The sequence below is a fragment of the Lemur catta genome, chromosome 3 (assembly GCF_020740605.2).
Source record: "Lemur catta isolate mLemCat1 chromosome 3, mLemCat1.pri, whole genome shotgun sequence".
NCBI lineage: Eukaryota > Metazoa > Chordata > Mammalia > Primates > Lemuridae > Lemur > Lemur catta.
In genome coordinates this window covers 25,255,758-25,275,740 of record NC_059130.1, presented here as the reverse complement: position 1 = coordinate 25,275,740, position 19,983 = coordinate 25,255,758, and the positions used below count along the sequence as shown (strand labels likewise).

At 37.7% G+C, this 19,983-nt stretch overlaps 1 protein-coding gene across 12 annotated transcripts in view; it reads left to right on the top strand.

Annotated features, from left to right (window-relative positions):
* Positions 1 to 19,983, top strand: part of ARNT (aryl hydrocarbon receptor nuclear translocator) — a 60,585-nt gene that overhangs the window by 36,700 nt on the left and 3,902 nt on the right. For 10 of the 12 annotated variants that reach the window (XM_045544931.1, XM_045544937.1, XM_045544935.1 and 7 more), the window contains 14 exons: positions 968 to 1,181; positions 2,995 to 3,097; positions 4,987 to 5,052; positions 5,468 to 5,553; positions 7,096 to 7,172; positions 8,318 to 8,452; positions 10,543 to 10,617; positions 11,822 to 11,973; positions 17,230 to 17,340; positions 17,535 to 17,607; positions 17,771 to 17,894; positions 18,086 to 18,188; positions 18,571 to 18,718; positions 19,791 to 19,953. In XM_045544931.1, coding sequence (XP_045400887.1) covers positions 968 to 1,181; positions 2,995 to 3,097; positions 4,987 to 5,052; positions 5,468 to 5,553; positions 7,096 to 7,172; positions 8,318 to 8,452; positions 10,543 to 10,617; positions 11,822 to 11,973; positions 17,230 to 17,340; positions 17,535 to 17,607; positions 17,771 to 17,894; positions 18,086 to 18,188; positions 18,571 to 18,718; positions 19,791 to 19,953 — 1,630 coding nt within the window. The remainder of the gene's footprint in view (positions 1 to 967; positions 1,182 to 2,994; positions 3,098 to 4,986; positions 5,053 to 5,467; positions 5,554 to 7,095; positions 7,173 to 8,317; positions 8,453 to 10,542; positions 10,618 to 11,821; positions 11,974 to 17,229; positions 17,341 to 17,534; positions 17,608 to 17,770; positions 17,895 to 18,085; positions 18,189 to 18,570; positions 18,719 to 19,790; positions 19,954 to 19,983) is intronic. The other 2 variants (XM_045544936.1, XM_045544932.1) reach the window with 1 other exon arrangement.

The following is a 19,983-nucleotide window of genomic DNA, read 5'->3' as shown; positions in this document are numbered from 1 at the left end:
TATCTGTTTGGAAATGTTTAACAGATATTTGGAATTCAGGTCTGCTGAAAGCTCAAGAAAAAAAATTAGACAAGTCTAGGGATATAGACTTGGATATTATTATTTCATAGTGGAAAGGAGTGGATGTGATTTCCTAGGAAGAAAGTGTGGTATGAATAGAGAAGAGGGCTTAAGATAGAACTTTGGAAATATCTACATTTAAGACTTGAACAAAGGAAAGGGAGCCTGAAGCAGAAGAGGAAGCAGACATTGGACTGCAGTGTCATAGATGAAGTGAAGGGAAAATAAATTTTAAAGGATAGAATGGACAACACTGTCAGGATTCTGCAGAGAGGTTAAATAAAATGATGAAGATCCAGGAAAAGGAACTTGAATTGGCAATTAGGGGGACATTAATAGCCTCCAAAAAAACCAAAATCAATACAGTAGTTTAGAGTGAAGATTGCATTGGGATTGAGAAATAATTCCAAGGTAAGAGAATAGAGCCAGTAAGTGTAACATTATTCTTAGTCTAAGTTTGTCACTGAAAAAGAGAGACAAGTTGGGCTAAGTTGAGGGAAAATTTGTATAGAATTGAGAAAACTTGATCATTTTTATAGGCTTGAGGGGCAAGAGAAAGTGGGGAATATTTGTTGAGCAAGATCCTAAAAAGAGATCAGAGAGGATGGAATCAAGAAGTCAGTTATTTTTAGTGGTGAGCCTGTTTATTCTCCCTCTTGACTCCTCTGAGATAAAGAGGAAGAGGTGGATAGTGACATAGAGAAATTGAGGAAATATCTGTTGGAAAAAACCTTGTCAATTGAGGTAATACATTTAGGATGGAAACCTGTGGCTGTGGTTCAGGTGTGAGCCATCAATTGCTTATGGAGAGATATATATGGCCTTAAGTGTCTTACTACTTCCCATGAATAGAAATACTTGGTTTTTCAGAGTTCAGTATTAATTTTTATTTCTTTTCCTTGGGCAGGAACTGAAACATTTGATCTTGGAGGCAGCAGATGGCTTTCTATTTATTGTCTCTTGTGAGACAGGCCGGGTTGTATATGTCTCTGACTCCATAACTCCTGTTTTGAACCAGCCACAGTCTGAGTGGTTTGGCAGCACGCTCTATGATCAGGTGCACCCAGATGATGTGGATAAACTTCGTGAGCAGCTTTCCACTTCAGAAAATGCCCTGACAGGTGAGAGTTATGTGGATGGAAAATGAATGGAAAGTCTTTTTATTCTGAGGCATAAGAGATGTTTTAGCTCTTAAATTGATTTGTTGACTCTGGCAAGGCTTCTAAAATTTTCTCCTTTAATGACTATAATCAGTTCTTTTTATCCACATGCAGATTATCTAATTGTGGTTCATGTTTAGAAAATGTTTCATTAGTGATAATGCTCATATGAAAGTTTACTTTTATCTTAGTATTAGTGTAAATAAAACGGTAAAAACCAAACCTACATTTTTTTTTCCATTTTTAAATAATTATCTATGCTTCTATCTCATTTGTATGGATAATTACCTGGTATTTTTTCTACCCACTTGTGCTTGGCTTTGTGTGCTAGGTTCTGTGATTAACAGATTTTTATTTTATAGAGAGTAGTTATTGGTCAGCATGTAAGGTGTTTTTTGTTGTTTTTTTCCACCGTATTTCAATACTATTCAGTCCTTTTGACATAGTTTGGCTAGAGAAAACAAGTCAGATCTGTTCCTGAGCAACTCTAGGAAAAAATTTATCTTTTTTTTTTTTTTTGAGACAGAGTCTCACTCTGTTGCCCGGGCTAGAGTGCCGTGGCATCAGCCTAGCTCACAGCAACCTCAAACTCCTGGGCCCAAGCAATCCTTCTGCCTCAGCCTCCAAGTAGCTGGGACTACAGGCATGCGCCACTGTGCCCAGCTAATTTTTTCTATATATATTTTTAGCTGTCCATATAATTTATTTCTATTTTTAGTAGAGATGAGGTCTCGCTCTTGCTCAGGCTGGTCTCGAACTCCTGAGCTCAAACAATCCGCCAGCCTCAGCCTCCCAGAGTGCTAGGATTAGAGTTGTGAGCCACCACTCTGCCCGGACTCCAGGAAAAAATTTAAAGTGGAAGCAGGTAAAAACTGGTAGTTAAAATAAAATGCAAGAAATTTCAATATGATGATATTAATGTTGGTTTTTAGTTTTCCCTACTTTTACGTTTTTATGCATTTCATTTTTCTAGTTTTCATTTTTACCAGAAGTTGCCCTTCGTTTCTATATAATAAAGGGGAGAAACAATTTTGGCTTGAAACAGATATTTGTTTCCATAGCATATAAAATTACTTGTTTTGGCCGGGCATGGTGGCTAAACCTGTAATCCTAGCACTCTGGGAGGCTGAAGCCAGAGGATCTCTTGAGGGCAGGAGTTTGAGACCAGCCTGAGCAAGAGCGAGACCCTGTCTCTACTAAAAATAGAAATAACTAGCTGGAAACTACTAAAAATAGAAAAAATTAGCCAGGCATGGTCATGTTCGCCTGTAGTCCCAGCTACTTGGGGGGCTAAGGCAGGAGGATCGCTTGACCCCAGGAGTTTGAGGTTGCTGTGAGCTAGGCTCACCCCATGGCACTCTAGCCCAGGCAACAGAGCAAGACTATGTATGTATGTATGTATGTATAAAAATAAAATTACTTGTTTTTAAATAATGAGATACACTCTGTGTCTATGTCTGTATGTGTATAAAAATAATCAAGCACGAGAATATAGCCTTGCCTTTGCTTTCTACCACTACTTCCACTGCTACATTCTCTTGCACAAGGTTATTTTCAGTGCTGCCTTTGAACTTAAGAGTGAGATACATTGATGAAAAAAGAAGTATTTTAGGCTTGGAAAAGAACCCATCTCCTGCTTGGCCTATTCTGTTTAAGCAAGGAGATTAAGGGCATGAATAGGATGTGTGCTTGTTTTTGCCTCCAGTATCTCTCTGCCCTCCCCCACCCCCACAAAAAAAATGCACTCCAGACTGCTCTTCACATCCTCCTTCAGGGCGTATCCTGGATCTAAAGACTGGAACGGTGAAAAAGGAAGGTCAGCAGTCTTCCATGAGGATGTGTATGGGCTCAAGGAGATCATTTATTTGCCGGATGAGGTGAGTGTCAGGCTAAGCGTTACAATTTGGCATAGGAAGAATCAAGACCTGAGGGTTTTATTTCTGTCAGAGGAGTTAAAATTTTAAATCTAAGCTCCAATTGGATTAAATTTAACTCTCAAGATCCAGATGGGTTGTAACACAGAATAAAGTATTTGGCAAAGGAACTAACATTTTACTGAACTCCTCCCATGCCAGGCACTGTGATAGGTGCTTTATGTCTGTCATTGTATTTAATCCCCACAATTGCCCCATAGGGAAAGATTCATAGTTATTATTTTGCTGATGAAAAAGCAGATTTAAAGAAATGAACTTCCCCAGACTGTTAATACTTACAGTGTTTGATATAAGATTTGTTTTAATTCACAGTAGTCTGACCTGTATTTATTTCCCATTACATTTCAAGAAAACATCCATTTACTTAGATCATTTCTGCATTTTTTTTTGGTTAGAAATTTGAGATTTCCTTATGTCTTTTAGTTAGTGTTTAGTGTTTGTAAATTATATATTGTAATTTTAGAATTCTGTAGAAAGGATGGTAGTCCTTTCTATCCAGGTAGAAAAAACATCTCTTAAAGTCACAAAGTAAGTTCAAGTTATAAAATGGAAATTGACTACATTTTACTGAGAGGATGGTTGTTAGAAATGATGGGTAGAATATTAAGGAAAATTTTCTGAGAGAGGTACAAAATTGAATGTTATGTGGCTTAGTGATTTAGAGCCTCTGAACTCAGGCTGCTGGATTTTGTGGGGGTTTTTTGTTTTGTTTTTTTTTTTGAGACAGTCTCACTTTTGCCCGGGCTAGAGTGAGTGCCGTGGCGTCAGCCTAGCTCATAGCAACCTCAAACTCCTGGGCTTAAGCGCTCCTACTGCCTCAGCCTCCCGAGTAGCTGGGACTGCAGGCATGCGCCACCATGCCCGGCTAATTTTTTCTATATATATTTTTAGTTGTCCAGATAATTTTTATTTCTATTTTTAGTAGAGACGGGGTATCGCTCAGGCTGGTCTTGAACTCCTGACCTTGAGCGATCCACCCGCCTCGGCCTCCCAGAGGGCTAGGATTACAGGCGTGAGCCACCGCCCCCGGCCTGGATTTTGTGTTTCAATCCATAGTGTCCTGTGGATTTGAATTCTAGCTTTGGCACTATCTTCTGAAATGTTGGACAGATTACATGACTACTTTGTGGTTTGATTTCATCTAATATTGGAAGTAATAGTATCAATCTTATAAAGTTGTTATGAGAATTAGATAAATTTTAAGATATGTAAAGATGTTTAGAACAGAGCATAGCACCTATTAAACTATGTTTTATTATTATTTTAAGGAAATGACAGAGGGAAAGTAGGATTAGAGGGAGTATCTCATATGTGGTATGTGGCTAATTTGAAGACATAGGCAGGAGAAAGATAAATAACAATGAAATGTAGCAATTAGATTAGGTTATTGTTAATGTAGAGCAGGAGTAAGCAAGCCATAGCCCTATATTTGTAAATAAAGTTTTATTGGAACATAGCCATGCCCATTTGTTTGTGTATGATCTGTGGCTGCTCTCGTGCTATAATGCCAGAGTTGACTAGTTGCAACAGACTGTATATGGTCCACAAAGCTGAAAATGTATACTATCTGAGACTTTACAGAAAAAGTTTGCCAGCTGCTGATGTGAGGAATCTTTGCATTTGAAGAGCATATAGAAACTTTTGACTTCAAATTCTAAGACAGTTTTAAAAATACCAAACCTGGCTAACCTTTTAGGTTAGCTCCTTTTTAGGAGCATTACCAGTTTTCTGTGTCTAGTTGTATCCAGAGCCTGTTATCCTGCTGTTACTATGGAAAGTTCTTTGATAGTGCAGACTGACTTGCTTTTAATCTCTTTTGTTCATTGAAATAGGTGTGGCAACAGTTCTGTGGACCCAGTCTCTGTGAATAGACTGAGCTTTGTGAGGAATAGATGCAGGTGAGGTCCTAAGCAGTGAAAACCAAAAGAATGGCCAAGTACCTGTAGAAATCATCACTTTTTCCGCCAGTAGTCCTTCCCTCAGCAGCCCTCCACCCTTATCCCTTACCTCCTGGCTACTTTTTATTCTGGCAGTATTTTCCTGAACATCTAGAGCTTCTCTTGCTTGTCCTGTTTAAGGAAGTTGCCCTGCTACTTTACCTGCTTTCCTTCTCCTGCAGTACCTTTCATTGCTTTACTTTGGTAACAGGGTCAAAAATATGGTGGTCACTTTTGGGTGGGAAAGGTCCGACCACGGATTATCTATCCTGTTTTCAAAACACCCAAGAGCCATCAGTTAAAGGTGCTAAGCTAGCATTGCTCTTTAAGTTTTACTAGGTAGAATTTTTCTCCTGACTTCCTATAACTCTTCTAGGAATGGACTTGGCTCTGTGAAGGATGGGGAACCTCACTTTGTGGTAGTCCACTGCACAGGTTACATCAAGGCTTGGCCACCAGCAGGTAGGAATGTGGGATAGTGATTTCTCTCCTGGTACAGTTGGTTCCTCACACAGTCCATGAAAGTTAGCTAACATTTTATTATGTACCTGGTATATGAAATGTGCTTGGCTGAAAGAAAATAGGAAAGAAAAACCAGACTCCTTCCCTTCCATTATTAAGCTTATATTCCAGTTGAGGAGATAGATTACTCAGACTTGAAAATGACTCAATATTGGCTGTGTACAGAATGTAGTTTTTAAATGCAAATGTAAATTTTAAAATGTAAATGCATAATAATCTATATTGAGTACCCATGTTCTAAGCAGTTGTTGGAAAGAAACATTGGCATTGAACACAGTTAATTTGGGAAAGCTTTCTAAAGTAGGAGTAAGACTGAAGGAGAAGGAGAAAATGGCTTAGTTCTAACAACTTATAAAGGGGTTATTTTCTGCTAAGGTTTTAAATCAAGCTGTGGGAAGATTAGTTTTATTAGAATTTGAGATCAAACAAGGAATGTGACAAAGGTGGTTGGGATGCAGGGATCATCTTTTTAAATTGGCTTGTCAGAGTTTCCAAATCTTAGCAACTTTATTACTTCCCTGCTGGATAGGTATTATTGAGAATTGGGGAGGGGGATCTGGGGAGAAAGAAACTAAGAGAAAAAGAGGCAAGGATGGTATATTTTGGAAAGAGATTAAACTTTGGTTATGGAAAAACCTGGGTTTGATTCCTGACATTGTTATTTATTAGTGGTATAACCCAGGGTAAATTGCTTGACATTTATAAATCTCAGATTTCTCATCTATAATTTGGAGCTAGTACATACCATATAGGGTTATTTTGAAGGTTAAATTTATGATTTAAGGAAAACACCCAGCCCAGTGCCTGCCATATTTCAGCCACCCAGTAAATGGTAGTTAATGTAATTTTTAACAATTAATTTGAAGTAGTAATGACATTTGAACTTTTTACTCTATATACTGTATAAACCATACATTTAAGGTATGTGTGATCTTTCATACTTCTGTGTAGCTATCAATGAAATACTGTTTTTCTGGATAAAAAGAAGATAACTATGCAAAGAATAGGGGGAAATAGTTTTCTTTCCTTTCCATGTAAAATATTGGCATCTCTCTTTTCCAGGTAACATAAGTAACTCTTGGTGTTTGGTATGATTTCATTTGTGGTTGTTTGCTTACTTTAAAAGTCACAGGGTGGGTAAAACATCTGTTCTTTGAGTATGATACGGTCATAAAATGGCTGCCTTTATATGTGTTTGGTTTGGCTGGCACAGTTTCTTAGAATAGGTGAGACTTTACTCTCCAGTTTGTTATAATTAATATGAATAAAATAAATGAATTTATTTTTATATATACATATAAAAATACTTAAGACAATGACTCTATGTAATTGTTTATCTTTATTCTTATCATTATTTATCATTTTCTTTTGCCTTATACCTCACCACTTCATACCTAAATGTATTTTGAATCATCTGTCTGACTTTTGAAGGCATTTGAGTTTGAAAACCCCGTTAAATATTTTAACTTGACCTTCCTGAAGGTGTTTCCCTCCCAGATGATGACCCAGAGGCTGGCCAGGGGAGCAAGTTTTGCCTAGTAGCCATTGGCAGATTGCAGGCAAGTGTGAATTTTCCCCACCTATCTATATCCTTTTTCAATTAGAAGAAATCTTCAGGATTCATTCATGTTAATTTTCTTTTCTGAATACAAATGAAGAATTCCATAAAACTCTAAAAATGTGAAGGCATGTAGCATTCATAGCGACCTTTTCATTTTATCATTACATGACGAATGATAGAGAAATGGAATTATTTTGATTATTTTCATAAGTGTAGATAGGTTTCTTGGCTACTTGGACAAAGATTTATAAATCTGAATAATGAGCATAGCTTACCCAGATGAAGTAAGTGATTTTGGGTTGAATTTTTTTTTGTTTGAGACAGGGTTTTGGCTTGAGTGCCATGGCATTGGCCTAGCTCACAGCAACCTCAAACTCCTAGGCTCAAACGATCCTCATGCCTCAGCCTCCCTAGGAGCTGGGACTACAGGTACATGCCACCACGTCCGGCTAATATTTTTTCTATTTTTAGTAGAGGAGGGGACTCGCTCTTGCTCAGGCTGGTCTCCAACTACTGACCTCAAGCCATCATCCCACCTTGGCCTCCCACAGTGCTAGGATTATAGGCGTGAGCCACCGAATTCATTTTTTCTTACTTTACTAACTTGGTAAAGAGTGTATGTGTGGGCTGGGCTCAGCGGCTCACACTTATAATCCTAGTGCTTTGGAAGGCCAAAGTAGAAGGATTGGAGGATTGCTTGAGACCAGAACTTCAAGACCAGCCTGGACAACATAACAAGATCTCATCTCTACAAAAAAATAATTTTAAAAAAATTAGCCAAGCATGGTCATGGGCACTTGTAGTTCTAGCTACTTGGGAGGCTGAGGCAGGAGGATTGCTTGATTTCGAAGTTACAGTGAGCTATGATTGGGCCACTGCACTCCCGCTTGGGCTACAGAATAAGACCCTATCTCTAAAAAAGGAAGTAAATAAAAAAAAAAGAGTACCTGTATGGAAATAAAGCCAGACCTTATGCCCTCCCTGATTGTCATTGTCATTGTTTTCCTCTCTGGATGAAATGTGAAAGTTTAGAAATTCTTAAAACTGGGAGTCTCATGTCTATGCAAATGACCATAAGGAGATGGGAAATACCTTTGTAAAGAATGGTGTCATTTTACCTCATTTTTATCTCTTCATTCTCAGGTAACTAGTTCTCCCAACTGTACAGACATGAGTAATATTTGCCAACCAACAGAGTTTATCTCCCGACACAACATTGAGGGGATCTTCACTTTTGTGGATCATCGCTGTGTGGCTACTGTTGGCTACCAGCCACAGGTGAGGAGCTGGAACTATTACATTAATGATACAGAGGCCTTTGTTTTTCTTGGTGTATGTTGAAATTATGCAATCAGGTAATTACTAAGTTAGCCAAAACATAGCCCCAGTTCAGAAAAAGAGTGCAGTGTTGGTATAAGGATAGATAAATAGATCAGTAGGCCAGAACAGAATCTGTTCTCATATTTGTCAGCTGAGTTTTAGCAAAGGTGACAAGAGCAATTCAATGGGGAAAGGAAGTCTAACAAATGGTGATAGAACAATTGAATATCCATATGCAGAAAGAGAAAGAAAGAAAGGGAGGAAGGGAGGAAGGGAAGGAAAGGAAAGAAAAAAGGAGAGGAAAGGAAAGGAAAAAGGAAAGGAAAGGAAAAAGGAAAGGAGAAAGGAAAGGAAAAAGGAAAGGAGAAAGGAAAGGAAAAAGGAAAGGAAAGGAGAAAGGAAAGGAAAGGAGAAAGGAAAGGAAAGGAGAAAGGAAAGGAAAGGAAAAAGGAAAGGAAAGGAAAAAGGAAAGGAAAGGAAAGGAAAAAGGAAAGGAGAAAGGAAAGGAAAAAGGAAAGGAGAAAGGAAAGGAAAAAGGAAAGGAAAGGAGAAAGGAAAGGAAAGGAGAAAGGAAAGGAAAGGAGAAAGGAAAGGAAAGGAGAAAGGAAAGGAAAGGAGAAAGGAAAGGAAAGGAAAAAGGAAAGGAAAGGCAAGGAAGAAAAGAATAGAACTTAGACCTTACTTCACACCATAACGAAAATCAACTCAAAGGCCTAAATGTTTAAGAGCTAAAGTTATAAATAAACTTTTAGGAGATCATGTTTCTGATCCCGAGTTAGGCAAAGATTTTTTATACGACATTAAAAGCATGAATCATAAAAGAAAAAATGGCTAAATTGGGATTTAGTTGAAAATTAAAATTTTTCCTCTTAAAAGGATATTATTAAGGAAGCGAAAAGACCAGACACAAACTGAGAGAGAACATTTGCAAATCATATATCTGAAAAAGGATTTGCATCAGGAATATATAAACAACTCATTAGGACAAACAGCCAGTAAAAAAGGGGCACAAAATTTGACATTTTACTAAAGAAGAAATATGAGTAATACATGAAAAGATGCTCAACATCTTTTTATCATTAGGAAAGTGCAAATTAAAACTGCAATTAGATACCACTGTATACTCGTTACAATGGCTATAATCAAAAAGTGTTGGCGAGAATGCGGAGAAGCTGGAACCCTCATAAATTGTTGGCAGACATGTAAAATGGTATAGCTACTTTGCAAAAAAATTTTGGCAGTTTCCTAAAAAGGTAAATATATACTTTCATCCTACAACCTAGTAGTTCTACTCCTGGGTATCTACCCAAGAGAAATGAAAGTGTATGTTCACGCAAAGGTTTGTACGTAAATGTTCATAGCTATATTATTCATAATAGCCAAAAAGTGGAAACTGTTTAAATGTCCATTATCATTTTGTGAATGAATACATAAACTGTGGTATGTCCATGTTAGAATACTGGTGAGCAATAAAAAGAAATAAACCACTGATAATGCAACAACAGAGATGAACTTCAAAAATATTATGCTAGTGAAAGAAGCCAGACCCAAAAGACTATATATTGTATGATTCCATTTATATGAAATTTCTAGAAAAGGCAAAACTGAAGAGGCAGAAAGCAGATCAGTGGTTGGCTGGAGGGTGAGAGCAGGGATTAACTGCACATGAGCCCAAGGGAACTTCTTGGTCCAATGAACATGTTCCAAAAACTGGATTGTGATAATGGTTGTACAATTGTATAAATTTAGTAACAATCAACAACTTGTACACTTAGAATGGGTGAGTTATAAATGTAAATTATATCTAAAGTCTGTAATACTTATAAATGTGTATTCGAAAAAATAAAAGTATTCTAGAAGCCATTTGTTTAGCAGATTTCATCTTAGCAGATTCCATCTCCTTTTATTTCTTGTCTTTTTTTTCTCCCATTTATCTACAATCTTAGGATAAAGACAGAAGAAAAATAAAATCCAAGTTCCCAGCTAATTGACCCAGAAAGTTAGATGACCATAAAAGTATATATTTTACTTTTCTTTCTCTCTTCTAGGAACTGTTGGGAAAGAATATTGTAGAATTCTGTCATCCTGAAGACCAACAGCTTCTAAGAGACAGCTTCCAACAGGTAACTTTTCTCTTGGTTTGGATTTGAATAAATATTTATCATATTTACCCCACAAATATTTATTGACCACTGATTGAGCACCATAGCAGGCACTACAGTTTTATGTTCTTTAGTACTTAGCATATATTTTTAAGTAATAGAAAAGATTTAATACTTTGAAACTATGGATAATGTCCAAGGTATTTCTGTTTGGCTTTGGCTACTTATTGTCTTGTATCCAGCTATCTGTATCCAAAGAGCTGTCTTTAAAGTATTTGAGATATTGTATGTGTCACTGAGCTGTGGATTGTAGTAGGAAAATTCATTTCACACAGTTCTTTTATAGCTACGTGAGAGTTAACTCTTAGTTTAAGCTGGCTGTTAATTATAATTGTCAGTCCCTAGCTCCTGCAAATATCTGGTGAATTTAATAGACTTGGCGTTAGATAATAGCTCTTGCTTTATATCATATAAGTTAATTAACCTCTTTAAGTCCCAGTAGTGTCCTTATGGATACAATGGATATTAGTGTAATAGTACTTAAATTCAGAGGTTTGTTTGAAAGATTAATTAAGATAATGCACATTAAGCACATAGCCCAGTGATTGACACATAGTAGTTACAAAATAAATGTTAGCTGCTATTATTGTTTTTTTAATGATTCAGAAGGGAGAGTTAAAAGATTGTTTTCTGTTCTATGAGACTAGAAATGAAAATAACCTAAAATTACTTACTTTAAAAAACAAAAGCAAAACAAGACTAAAGCCAACTTAGTTTTATTTATGGAAACCTCTGTGGGTGCCAGAAATTCTCAGGTTTAGGGGGAAAAGCTAGGACTGAAGAGCAGTATATGTAAGCTATATTCAGTGTCATTAGACTTACCAAATTTCTGGCATAGACTTGTAAAGCTAGTTCAGCATATCTTTAATGGTCTTTCCAAGGGAAGTGGGGAAACAGTCTTTCCCTGCTGGAAATAATTGTTATTCCTGTTTTGACTTTGACTAGAGTGGTCAGGTAGCTTGAGATTCTGGGAAGAAACATGATAAATATAACTCCTCCTTATTTAGTCACTTAATTTTTACTCCCTCATGTTGTTTTAACATTGAAAAAGACTATTGCTTCAAGAACACAAGAGTCTCAGTGTTGTAGAAATCGGAAATTTTTAATTTAAATTTCTAAAGAAAATTTTCTGTGTGTTCCACTAATGGCACGAAAACTTTTTCAGGTGGTGAAATTAAAAGGCCAGGTGCTGTCTGTCATGTTCCGGTTCCGGTCTAAGAATCGAGAATGGCTCTGGATGAGAACTAGTTCCTTTACTTTCCAGAACCCTTACTCAGATGAAATTGAGTACATCATCTGTACCAACACCAATGTGAAGTATGTACCATACAGGCTGAGTAGAAAAAGCAAACTGTTTTTCCTCTGCTCTCACAGCACAAAATACTTCTGACACCAGATTTGTGTGGGTTTTTACTCACACACCAAGCAAGCATTCATTTCTGCAGCGGACACCAGGTGGGTGTCCTTCAGTTCAATTCAGTTCACTGTCCACCTGGAGATAGCATCAGATTTCTCAGGTTGAGGGCTCAGTGTCATAAGACTGCCCCCACTTCTGATGCCAGTTACAAGCTCCAGATTGTTTTACCTGTGCTTCTGACCGACCTGCTATAAATTGGGATTCCTACAATCATCTCCTTAGGTTCGATTTTTTGCTTGAGTGTCTCACAGAACTCAGAGAAACACTTACTTACGTTTACTGGTTTATTATTATACAGGATATTACAAAGGATACTGATGAATACCAGAAGAAGAAATAGATAGGGCAAGGTATAGGGGAAGGAGCCCAGAGCTTCCATGCTTTTTCCAGGTGTGCTACCTTCCAGGAATCTCCCCATGTTTATCTATCCAGAAGCTCCTCAAACCCAGTCCGTTTGGATTTTTATGGAAGTTTCATTACATAGGCATGATTGATTAAATCATTGACCGTTGGTGATCGACTTAACCTTCAGGTCCCTCACCTCCTCAAGGTTGGGGACTGGGGCTAAATTAAGTCCCAGCCATCTAATCTTGCCTTGGTCTTCCCATGACTGCTCCCATCCTGAAGCTACCTAGGGGCTGCCAGCCCAGAGTCAACTTGTTAGCATACAAAAAGACACCACTTTGAAGATTCCAAGAATTTTAGGAATCAGGAAACAGGATGAGACCAAATATGTATAGTTGACCCTTGAGCAGCCTGGGTTTGAACTGTGCAGGTCCACTTATACGTTGATTCTTTTCAATAAATATATTGAAAAGTTTTTTCGATATTTGTGACAATTTGAAAAAACTTGCAGATGAACTGTATAACCTAGAAATATTAATATCAAAAATTAAGAAAAAGGTATGTCATGAATGCATAAAATATATGTAAATTATAACCCATTTTGTTTACTGCCAAAAAATATACATAAATCTATAAAAAGTTCAAATTTATCAAAACTTAGGCAAACACAGACTATACATGGCACCATTCTTAGTCTACAGAAATGTAAACAAAAGTAAAGATTCAAGTCTTGATAAGGCAGCTCACACCTGTAATTCTAGCATTTTGGGAAGCTGTGCCAGAAGGATTGCTTGAAGCCAGGAGTTTGAAATTAGCCTGAGCAACATCGCAAGACCCCCGTCTCTACAAAAAATTAAAAAACTAGCAAGGCATGGTGGTGTGTGCCTGGAGTCCTGCCTGTTTGGGAGGCTGAGGCAGGAGGATCACTTGAGCTCAGAAGTTGGAGGCTGGCAGTGAGCTATTGTCATGCCACTGCATGACAGAATGAGACCCCGTCTCTTAAAAAAAAGAATAAAGATGCAGTATTAAATCATCACTGCACAAAATTAACTGTAGCATATATTGTACTGCTGTAATAATTTTATAGCCACATCCTGTTGCGATTGCAGCATGCTCAACTGTTGCAAGTATCCACTTAAAATGCTGTGTGACACCAATCATCTCTGTGTGAGCAGTTTTTCTCTCCAGTAAATTGTATTATATATGGCAGTAAAAACTGATCTCCCGAGGTTCTTGTGTATTTTTGATTGTGTTTAGTGGAATACGAAGGGCCACTAGCGATGCTGAAATTGTTTCCAAGAAGCAGAGAAAAGTAATGTCCTTATAAGCAAAGTTGTTTGATGTATACCATAGATTGAGGACTGCAGGTGCAGTTGCTTGCCATTCCAGACAGACCATTCATCTCATAAACAGATGATATCAATAAATACAGTATAGGCCGGGCGCGGTGGCTCACGCCTGTAATCCTAGCACTCTGGGAGGCCGAGGCGGGTGGATTGCTCAAGGTCAGGAGTTCGAGACCAGTCTGAGCGAGACCCCGTCTCTATTAAAAATAGAAATAAAAAAAAAATTATCTGGACAACTAAAAATATATACAGAAAAAATTAGCCGGGCATGGTGGCGCATGCCTGTAGTCCCAGCTACTCGGGAGGCTGAGGCAGTAGGATTGCTTAAGCCCAGGAGTTTGAGGTTGCTGTGAGCTAGACTGACGCCACGGCACTCATTCTAGCCCAGGCAACAAAGTGGTGAGACTCTGTCTCAAAAAATAAATAAATAAATAAATAAATAAATACATACATACATACATACATACATACATACATACAGTATAGTACTGTAAATGTATTATCTCTTCCTTATGATTTTTTCCTTCTACAACAGTCATCTTAGACTTACGATTTTCTTAATAACACATTCTCTTCTCTAGCTTACTTTATTGCACGAATACAGTATATATTCCATGTAACATACAAAATATGTATTAACTGACTGTTTATATTATCAATAAGGATTCTAGTAAACAGGTTATTAGTAGTTAAGTTTTGGGGGAGTCAAAAGTTATTATACTCAGAGTTTTTACTGTAAAACTGGGGTTCAATGCCCCAACCCCGACGTTGTTCAAGGGTCAGGTATGTTTCATAATATCACAGAGGTCTTTTCCAGTGTTGGGACTTCTCATGGGCCAAGTCTGCTTAGCTTTATCAAGCTATCTCCTTCTCCACTTCTCCAATATTAAACGCCATTAGTTTGAAGTTCCTCATTTTCCAACTTATAGGATTTGGGGTAGTTGATCAAGGTAGAGTAAAATGTTAACAAACAGTAGTTCAGAGACTAGGTCATGAGATGGAAGGGTTTATGTTTCAATTTTATGTATCAACCCTTTCTGGAAAGGATTTTGTTTTGTATGCCCGTTTATTGCTGTAGACTGGCAGGATTTTCCTCTAGAGCAGGGGTCAGCAAACTCTCTGTAAAGGGATAAGTAGTAAGTATTTTAGGTTTTGTGGGCCATATGGTCATTATTGCAACTGTTCAACTCTGTTGTAGCATGAAAACAGTTATAGACAAATGAAAGAACATGCCTGTGTTCCAATAAACCTTTATTTACAAAAACAGGCAATGGGCCGGATTTGGTCCATGGACCATAGTTTGCTTTAGAGCATAGCTATATCCCACGCTTTCAATAGTTTCTGTTCCTCTCTCTGATTGTTTTTTATTTGAGCTTTCTTTCTCAGTTTCTTTTTTAAAAAGTTTTTATTGAGATACATTTTATATATCATACAGTTCACCCATTTTAAAGTGTACAGTGTTTTTTTAGTATATCACACAGTCGTGCAACTATTACCACAATCTAATTTAAGAATATTTTCATCCCCCCTAAAAGAAATCCTGTACCCACTAACAGTCATTCCCCATTTTCCCTCCTCCCTCCTGAGCCCTATATAACCACTAATCTACTGTCTCTATAAATTTGCCTACTCTAGACATTTCATATAAATGGAACCACAGAGTTTATGGTTCCTTTGTGACTGGCCTCTTTCACTTCATATAATGTTTTTAAGGGTCATCCATGTTGTAGCATGTACCAGTAGTTTATTTATTTTTTGTTTTTTTGGAGACAGAGTCTTACTGTCGCCCTGGCTAGAGTGCAGTAGCATCATCATGGCTCATTACAACCTGAAATTCCTGAGCTCAAGCAATCCTCCTGCCTCAGCCTTCTAGGTAGCTGGGACTACAGATGTGTACCGCCATGCCCGCTAATTTTTTTCTATTTTTAGTAGAGATGAGGTCTCGCTCTTGCTCTGGTTGGTCTTAAACTCCTGACCTCCAGCGATCCTCTCACCTCGGCCTCCCAGAGTGCTAGAATTACAGGCTTGAGCCATTGCACCTGACCAATTCATTTCTTTTTATTGCCAAATTATATTCCATTGTATAGATACACCACATTTTTTCTGTCAGTTCATCATTTGATAGACATTGGGTTGTTTCCACTTTTGGGCTGTCAAGAATACTGCCATGAACGTTTGTGTACTAGTTATTGTGTAGATATATATTTTTAGTCTCTTGGGTATATACCCAGAGGTGGAATTGCTAGGTCACATGGTAACTCTGTTAACCTTTTGAGGAACTACCACACTATTTTCCAAAGCTGCCCCATCATTTTTATTTTTATTTTTTTTAGAGATGGGGTCTTACTCTTGTTTTGTTGCCCGGACAGAAGGGCAGTGGTGCAGTCATAGCTCACTGCAGCCTTGAACTCCTGGGCTCAAGTGATCCTCCTGCCTCAACCTCCTGAGTTCCTGGGATTACAGGCGTAAGCTGCTGCATCCAGCAGAGCTCCATCATTTTAAATTTCCACCAGCAATTTCTTGTTTCTCCACATCTTTGTCAACTTTTGCTATTGTCTCTTTTTAATTATAACCATCTAGTGGGTGTCAGTTGTCAGGTTAACTTCTTTGCCATTTAATCTACTTCTGTAGAATTGGCCTTGAACCCAGCTCTTGAAGATCAGATTATGAATACTTAGCAAGTGTGCATAATACCTGGTGACAACAGTTAGTATTGTCCAATTCAATCTTTAGAACTCATGAAGTTTAATTCTTTGCTAACTAAGTATAACACAGTGGATTGAGTTAGAAACTTTTATTAATTAAAGACTCAAGTGTGTGGTCATGGTCATTATAACTTTTTGTTTTTGTCTTTTTCATTTTGCATCTTTATATTACACAACAAATATTTTGTGCTTCTATTTTGTTTAAAAAATTTTTGAGTCCTTTTAATCACTAAAGTTGCTTGAAATAATGGCTTTATCTACTGCTACATATAATTTTCCCCCATCTGCAATTAATTTTAATTAGCTTTTAATATTTTCTTTTTAAATAAATATTCTTTATAGAAAATCTGGAAAGTATTGAAAACTATAGAGAGAAGGTAAAAAATTCTCACACTCCTGATGGTCTTTGTTAATGTTTCAGAGTGTGTATTTTCAGTTTCTTTTCTGTGCTTTTAACAAATATACTGTGTGGATATATATACATCCACAATGACCAGCTATTGAATATCTAGGACTTAGAACCCAAACAGGATGAAACCTTGTGCCATTGGACGTAGTTTCTGTTTGTACCATGCTGTCCGTAGTGTGAATTATTTGCTGAAACTGAGGTCTTAGGTTACTTGTAGGATTGGACTTTAAAGGGGGATTTATTATTGATTGTTCCACTTACAGATGAATCTGTAGAGCTTTATGCAGAGTCAGATTCTTTTTTTTTTTTTTTTTTTCCCCTTTCTCTATTTTGTCTACTCTGTTTTCCTAGGAACTCTAGCCAGGAACCACGGCCTACACTATCCAACACAATTCAGAGGCCACAGCTAGGTCCTACAGCCAATTTACCCCTGGAGATGGGCTCAGGGCAGCTGGCACCCAGGTAAGAAATGGTGAAAGAATCATTTTCCACTATTTGAGTGGAAGTCAGTAGCAGTCAGTAGCCCAGGGGTGGCTATTTGCAACCCTGCTTATTTTTTGTTTGGTTTTTGCATATTTTTTTTTAAGGCCCTTTCTCCAGATTCTTTTAAAAAACCTTTTTTCCTATTTCTCTTCTCACTGGCCTTTGACTTATAGGCAGCAGCAACAGCAAACAGAATTGGACATGGTACCAGGAAGAGATGGGCTGGCCAGCTACAATCATTCCCAGGTGAGTGTGTGTCTTCTTCCTTGAAGAGGATAGTGAGCATTTTTTAAAGAAGTATCCTTCAGTGCCAGTTAGAATGAGTGTATGCGTATTTTATATGAATTTTAGGGTTATTGAATTGTCACGTTAAACCTTTAATGGTTATTTTTATCATTGTATTCCACAGGTTTCTGTTCAGCCTGTGACAACCACAGGACCAGAGCACAGCAAGCCCCTTGAGAAGTCAGATGGTCTGTTTGCCCAGGATAGAGATCCAAGATTTTCAGAAATCTATTCCAACATCAATGCAGGTATGTTTCTTTCTCATTCCCCTTTTAAATTCTCATTTAGATCACTTACTGACGGGCCTGCCACTGCCTAATCAGTAATCTTCCAATGTATTTCCACTTAATCATAATACCTCATGAGTAAATAGGAACTTGCTGAACTAATATACTACAGCCCCTTGACTGGCCCTCCCCCAACTCCTTTTGGTCCACAGATCAGAGTAAAGGCATCTCCTCCAGCACTGTCCCTGCCACCCAACAGCTATTCTCCCAGGGCAACACATTCCCTCCTACCCCCCGGCCGGCAGAGAATTTCAGGTGAGCCCCACATATGTGTGCCGCTTTACAAGGCTCTAAGAGATTCAGTTACTGAATCCAAATTTTATTCTTTCCTTGCTTTCTCTGGTTATTTCAGATATAACAGTGGAGCCGGTAGGGCCTAGGGTGAGGCAAACAAGCTGCTTTTTTTCCTCCTGTATCTTTGCACCTGTCCTATTGCCATGTTCTAGGCTCCATCTCTGTGTGTCCTGGTCAGTGTGTGACTGTCTTTCTTGTCTTTTCCTAATTATATTATCAAATTTTCCTTAACCCCAAGGAAGTCAAGGGAATCTAGGGATAGCACTAGATTGTCCTTTGATTCCTAGCTTCTGTGGTAAATCCATCCTTTTAATCATTTACCTCACTATTTGTTCAAACCTAGGAATAGTGGTCTGGCCCCTCCTGTAACCATCGTCCAACCATCAGCTTCTGCTGGACAGATGTTGGCCCAGATTTCCCGCCACTCCAACCCCACCCAGGGATCAGCCCCAACTTGGACCCCTAGTACCCGCCCAGGCTTCTCTGCCCAGGTAAAACTTCTCATCTGTTTGACCTCTGTACGGTGTTTTTTAGTTGGTTGGGCTTTTTTTCAATATGTAAAATTACTGTTTATTTTAAATAGTTTCTTCCTAGCCCCTGTACTCCACCTTTCAATTTTCATCTTGGTGTGAGAGTAGCTAGGTAATTAAAAATCACAGATCATCCAAAAATCTTATTAGAGTCCATGGTTTCCACATATTCATCTTACATCAGAATTGCTCACACAGAACATTTTGAGCAGGTTTAATTTTCAGATTTGGAGTAAATTCTAAGAGATTTCCTATTTGTTTAGGACTATATAATATAGGAACAAGGGAGAAAATTAATTATACAGTGATGTCTATGTACAAAAAAATTGAAAAATTGTTATATAATATACATACTCATGTGTAATATATTTATGTTAAGTCTAAATCTAATATTGCTATATATTTATATAAGTAATATTTTAAATTAAAAAGTCAAGACCAAAAGCAGGCTCCAGAATGTTATATGCAGTATGATCTTAATTGTCTACAAAATGCATAGGAAAATTAAAACTGGAAGAAATTATACAAATATATTAAACCATAGGTCGCTGGTGGTGAAATTATGAATGATTCTTTTATTTTTCTTTTCCTTCACTTTCCAAATATTCCACAGTGCATGTGCATTACTGTTATGATGACAAGAAATGTTTAGTTTTTATAAAAAAGACATCATTAGGAACAAATGAATGCAGAACAGACTGAATAATGGTGCAAAGAGTTTTTTCTTTACATATAATACTCCACTATTATTAATGCCTCTAGTTTTATATAACTTTACAGTTCATAAAATGCTTTCATTTAATACAACTTTTCTTTAATCCCACAGTTCTTTGATTTTTGCACTTTTATCTCTAGCTGCCTAAAAAAATAGTGTTAAGAGAGATTGGGATTTAATCAGAAGAAATACACAGTAGGAAATAAGCAATAAGCTCGGTTCAGAAGGATGACGTGATTAACAGTGTTGACTGTCATAGGCATGGTTTGTACAATAATCTTAACATTCCATTTGTTCTCTTTCCCCTTCTCTCTTTAGCAGGTGACTACCCAGGCTACAGCCAAGACTCGTACTTCCCAATTTGGTGTGGGCAACTTTCAAACTCCATCCTCCTTCAGCCCCATGTCCCTCCCCGGTCCTCCCACTGCATCACCTGGTGCTGCTGCCTACCCTAGTCTCACCAATCGTGGATCCAGCTTTGGTAAGTTCAGACCAGAAGGAAGGTAACAGG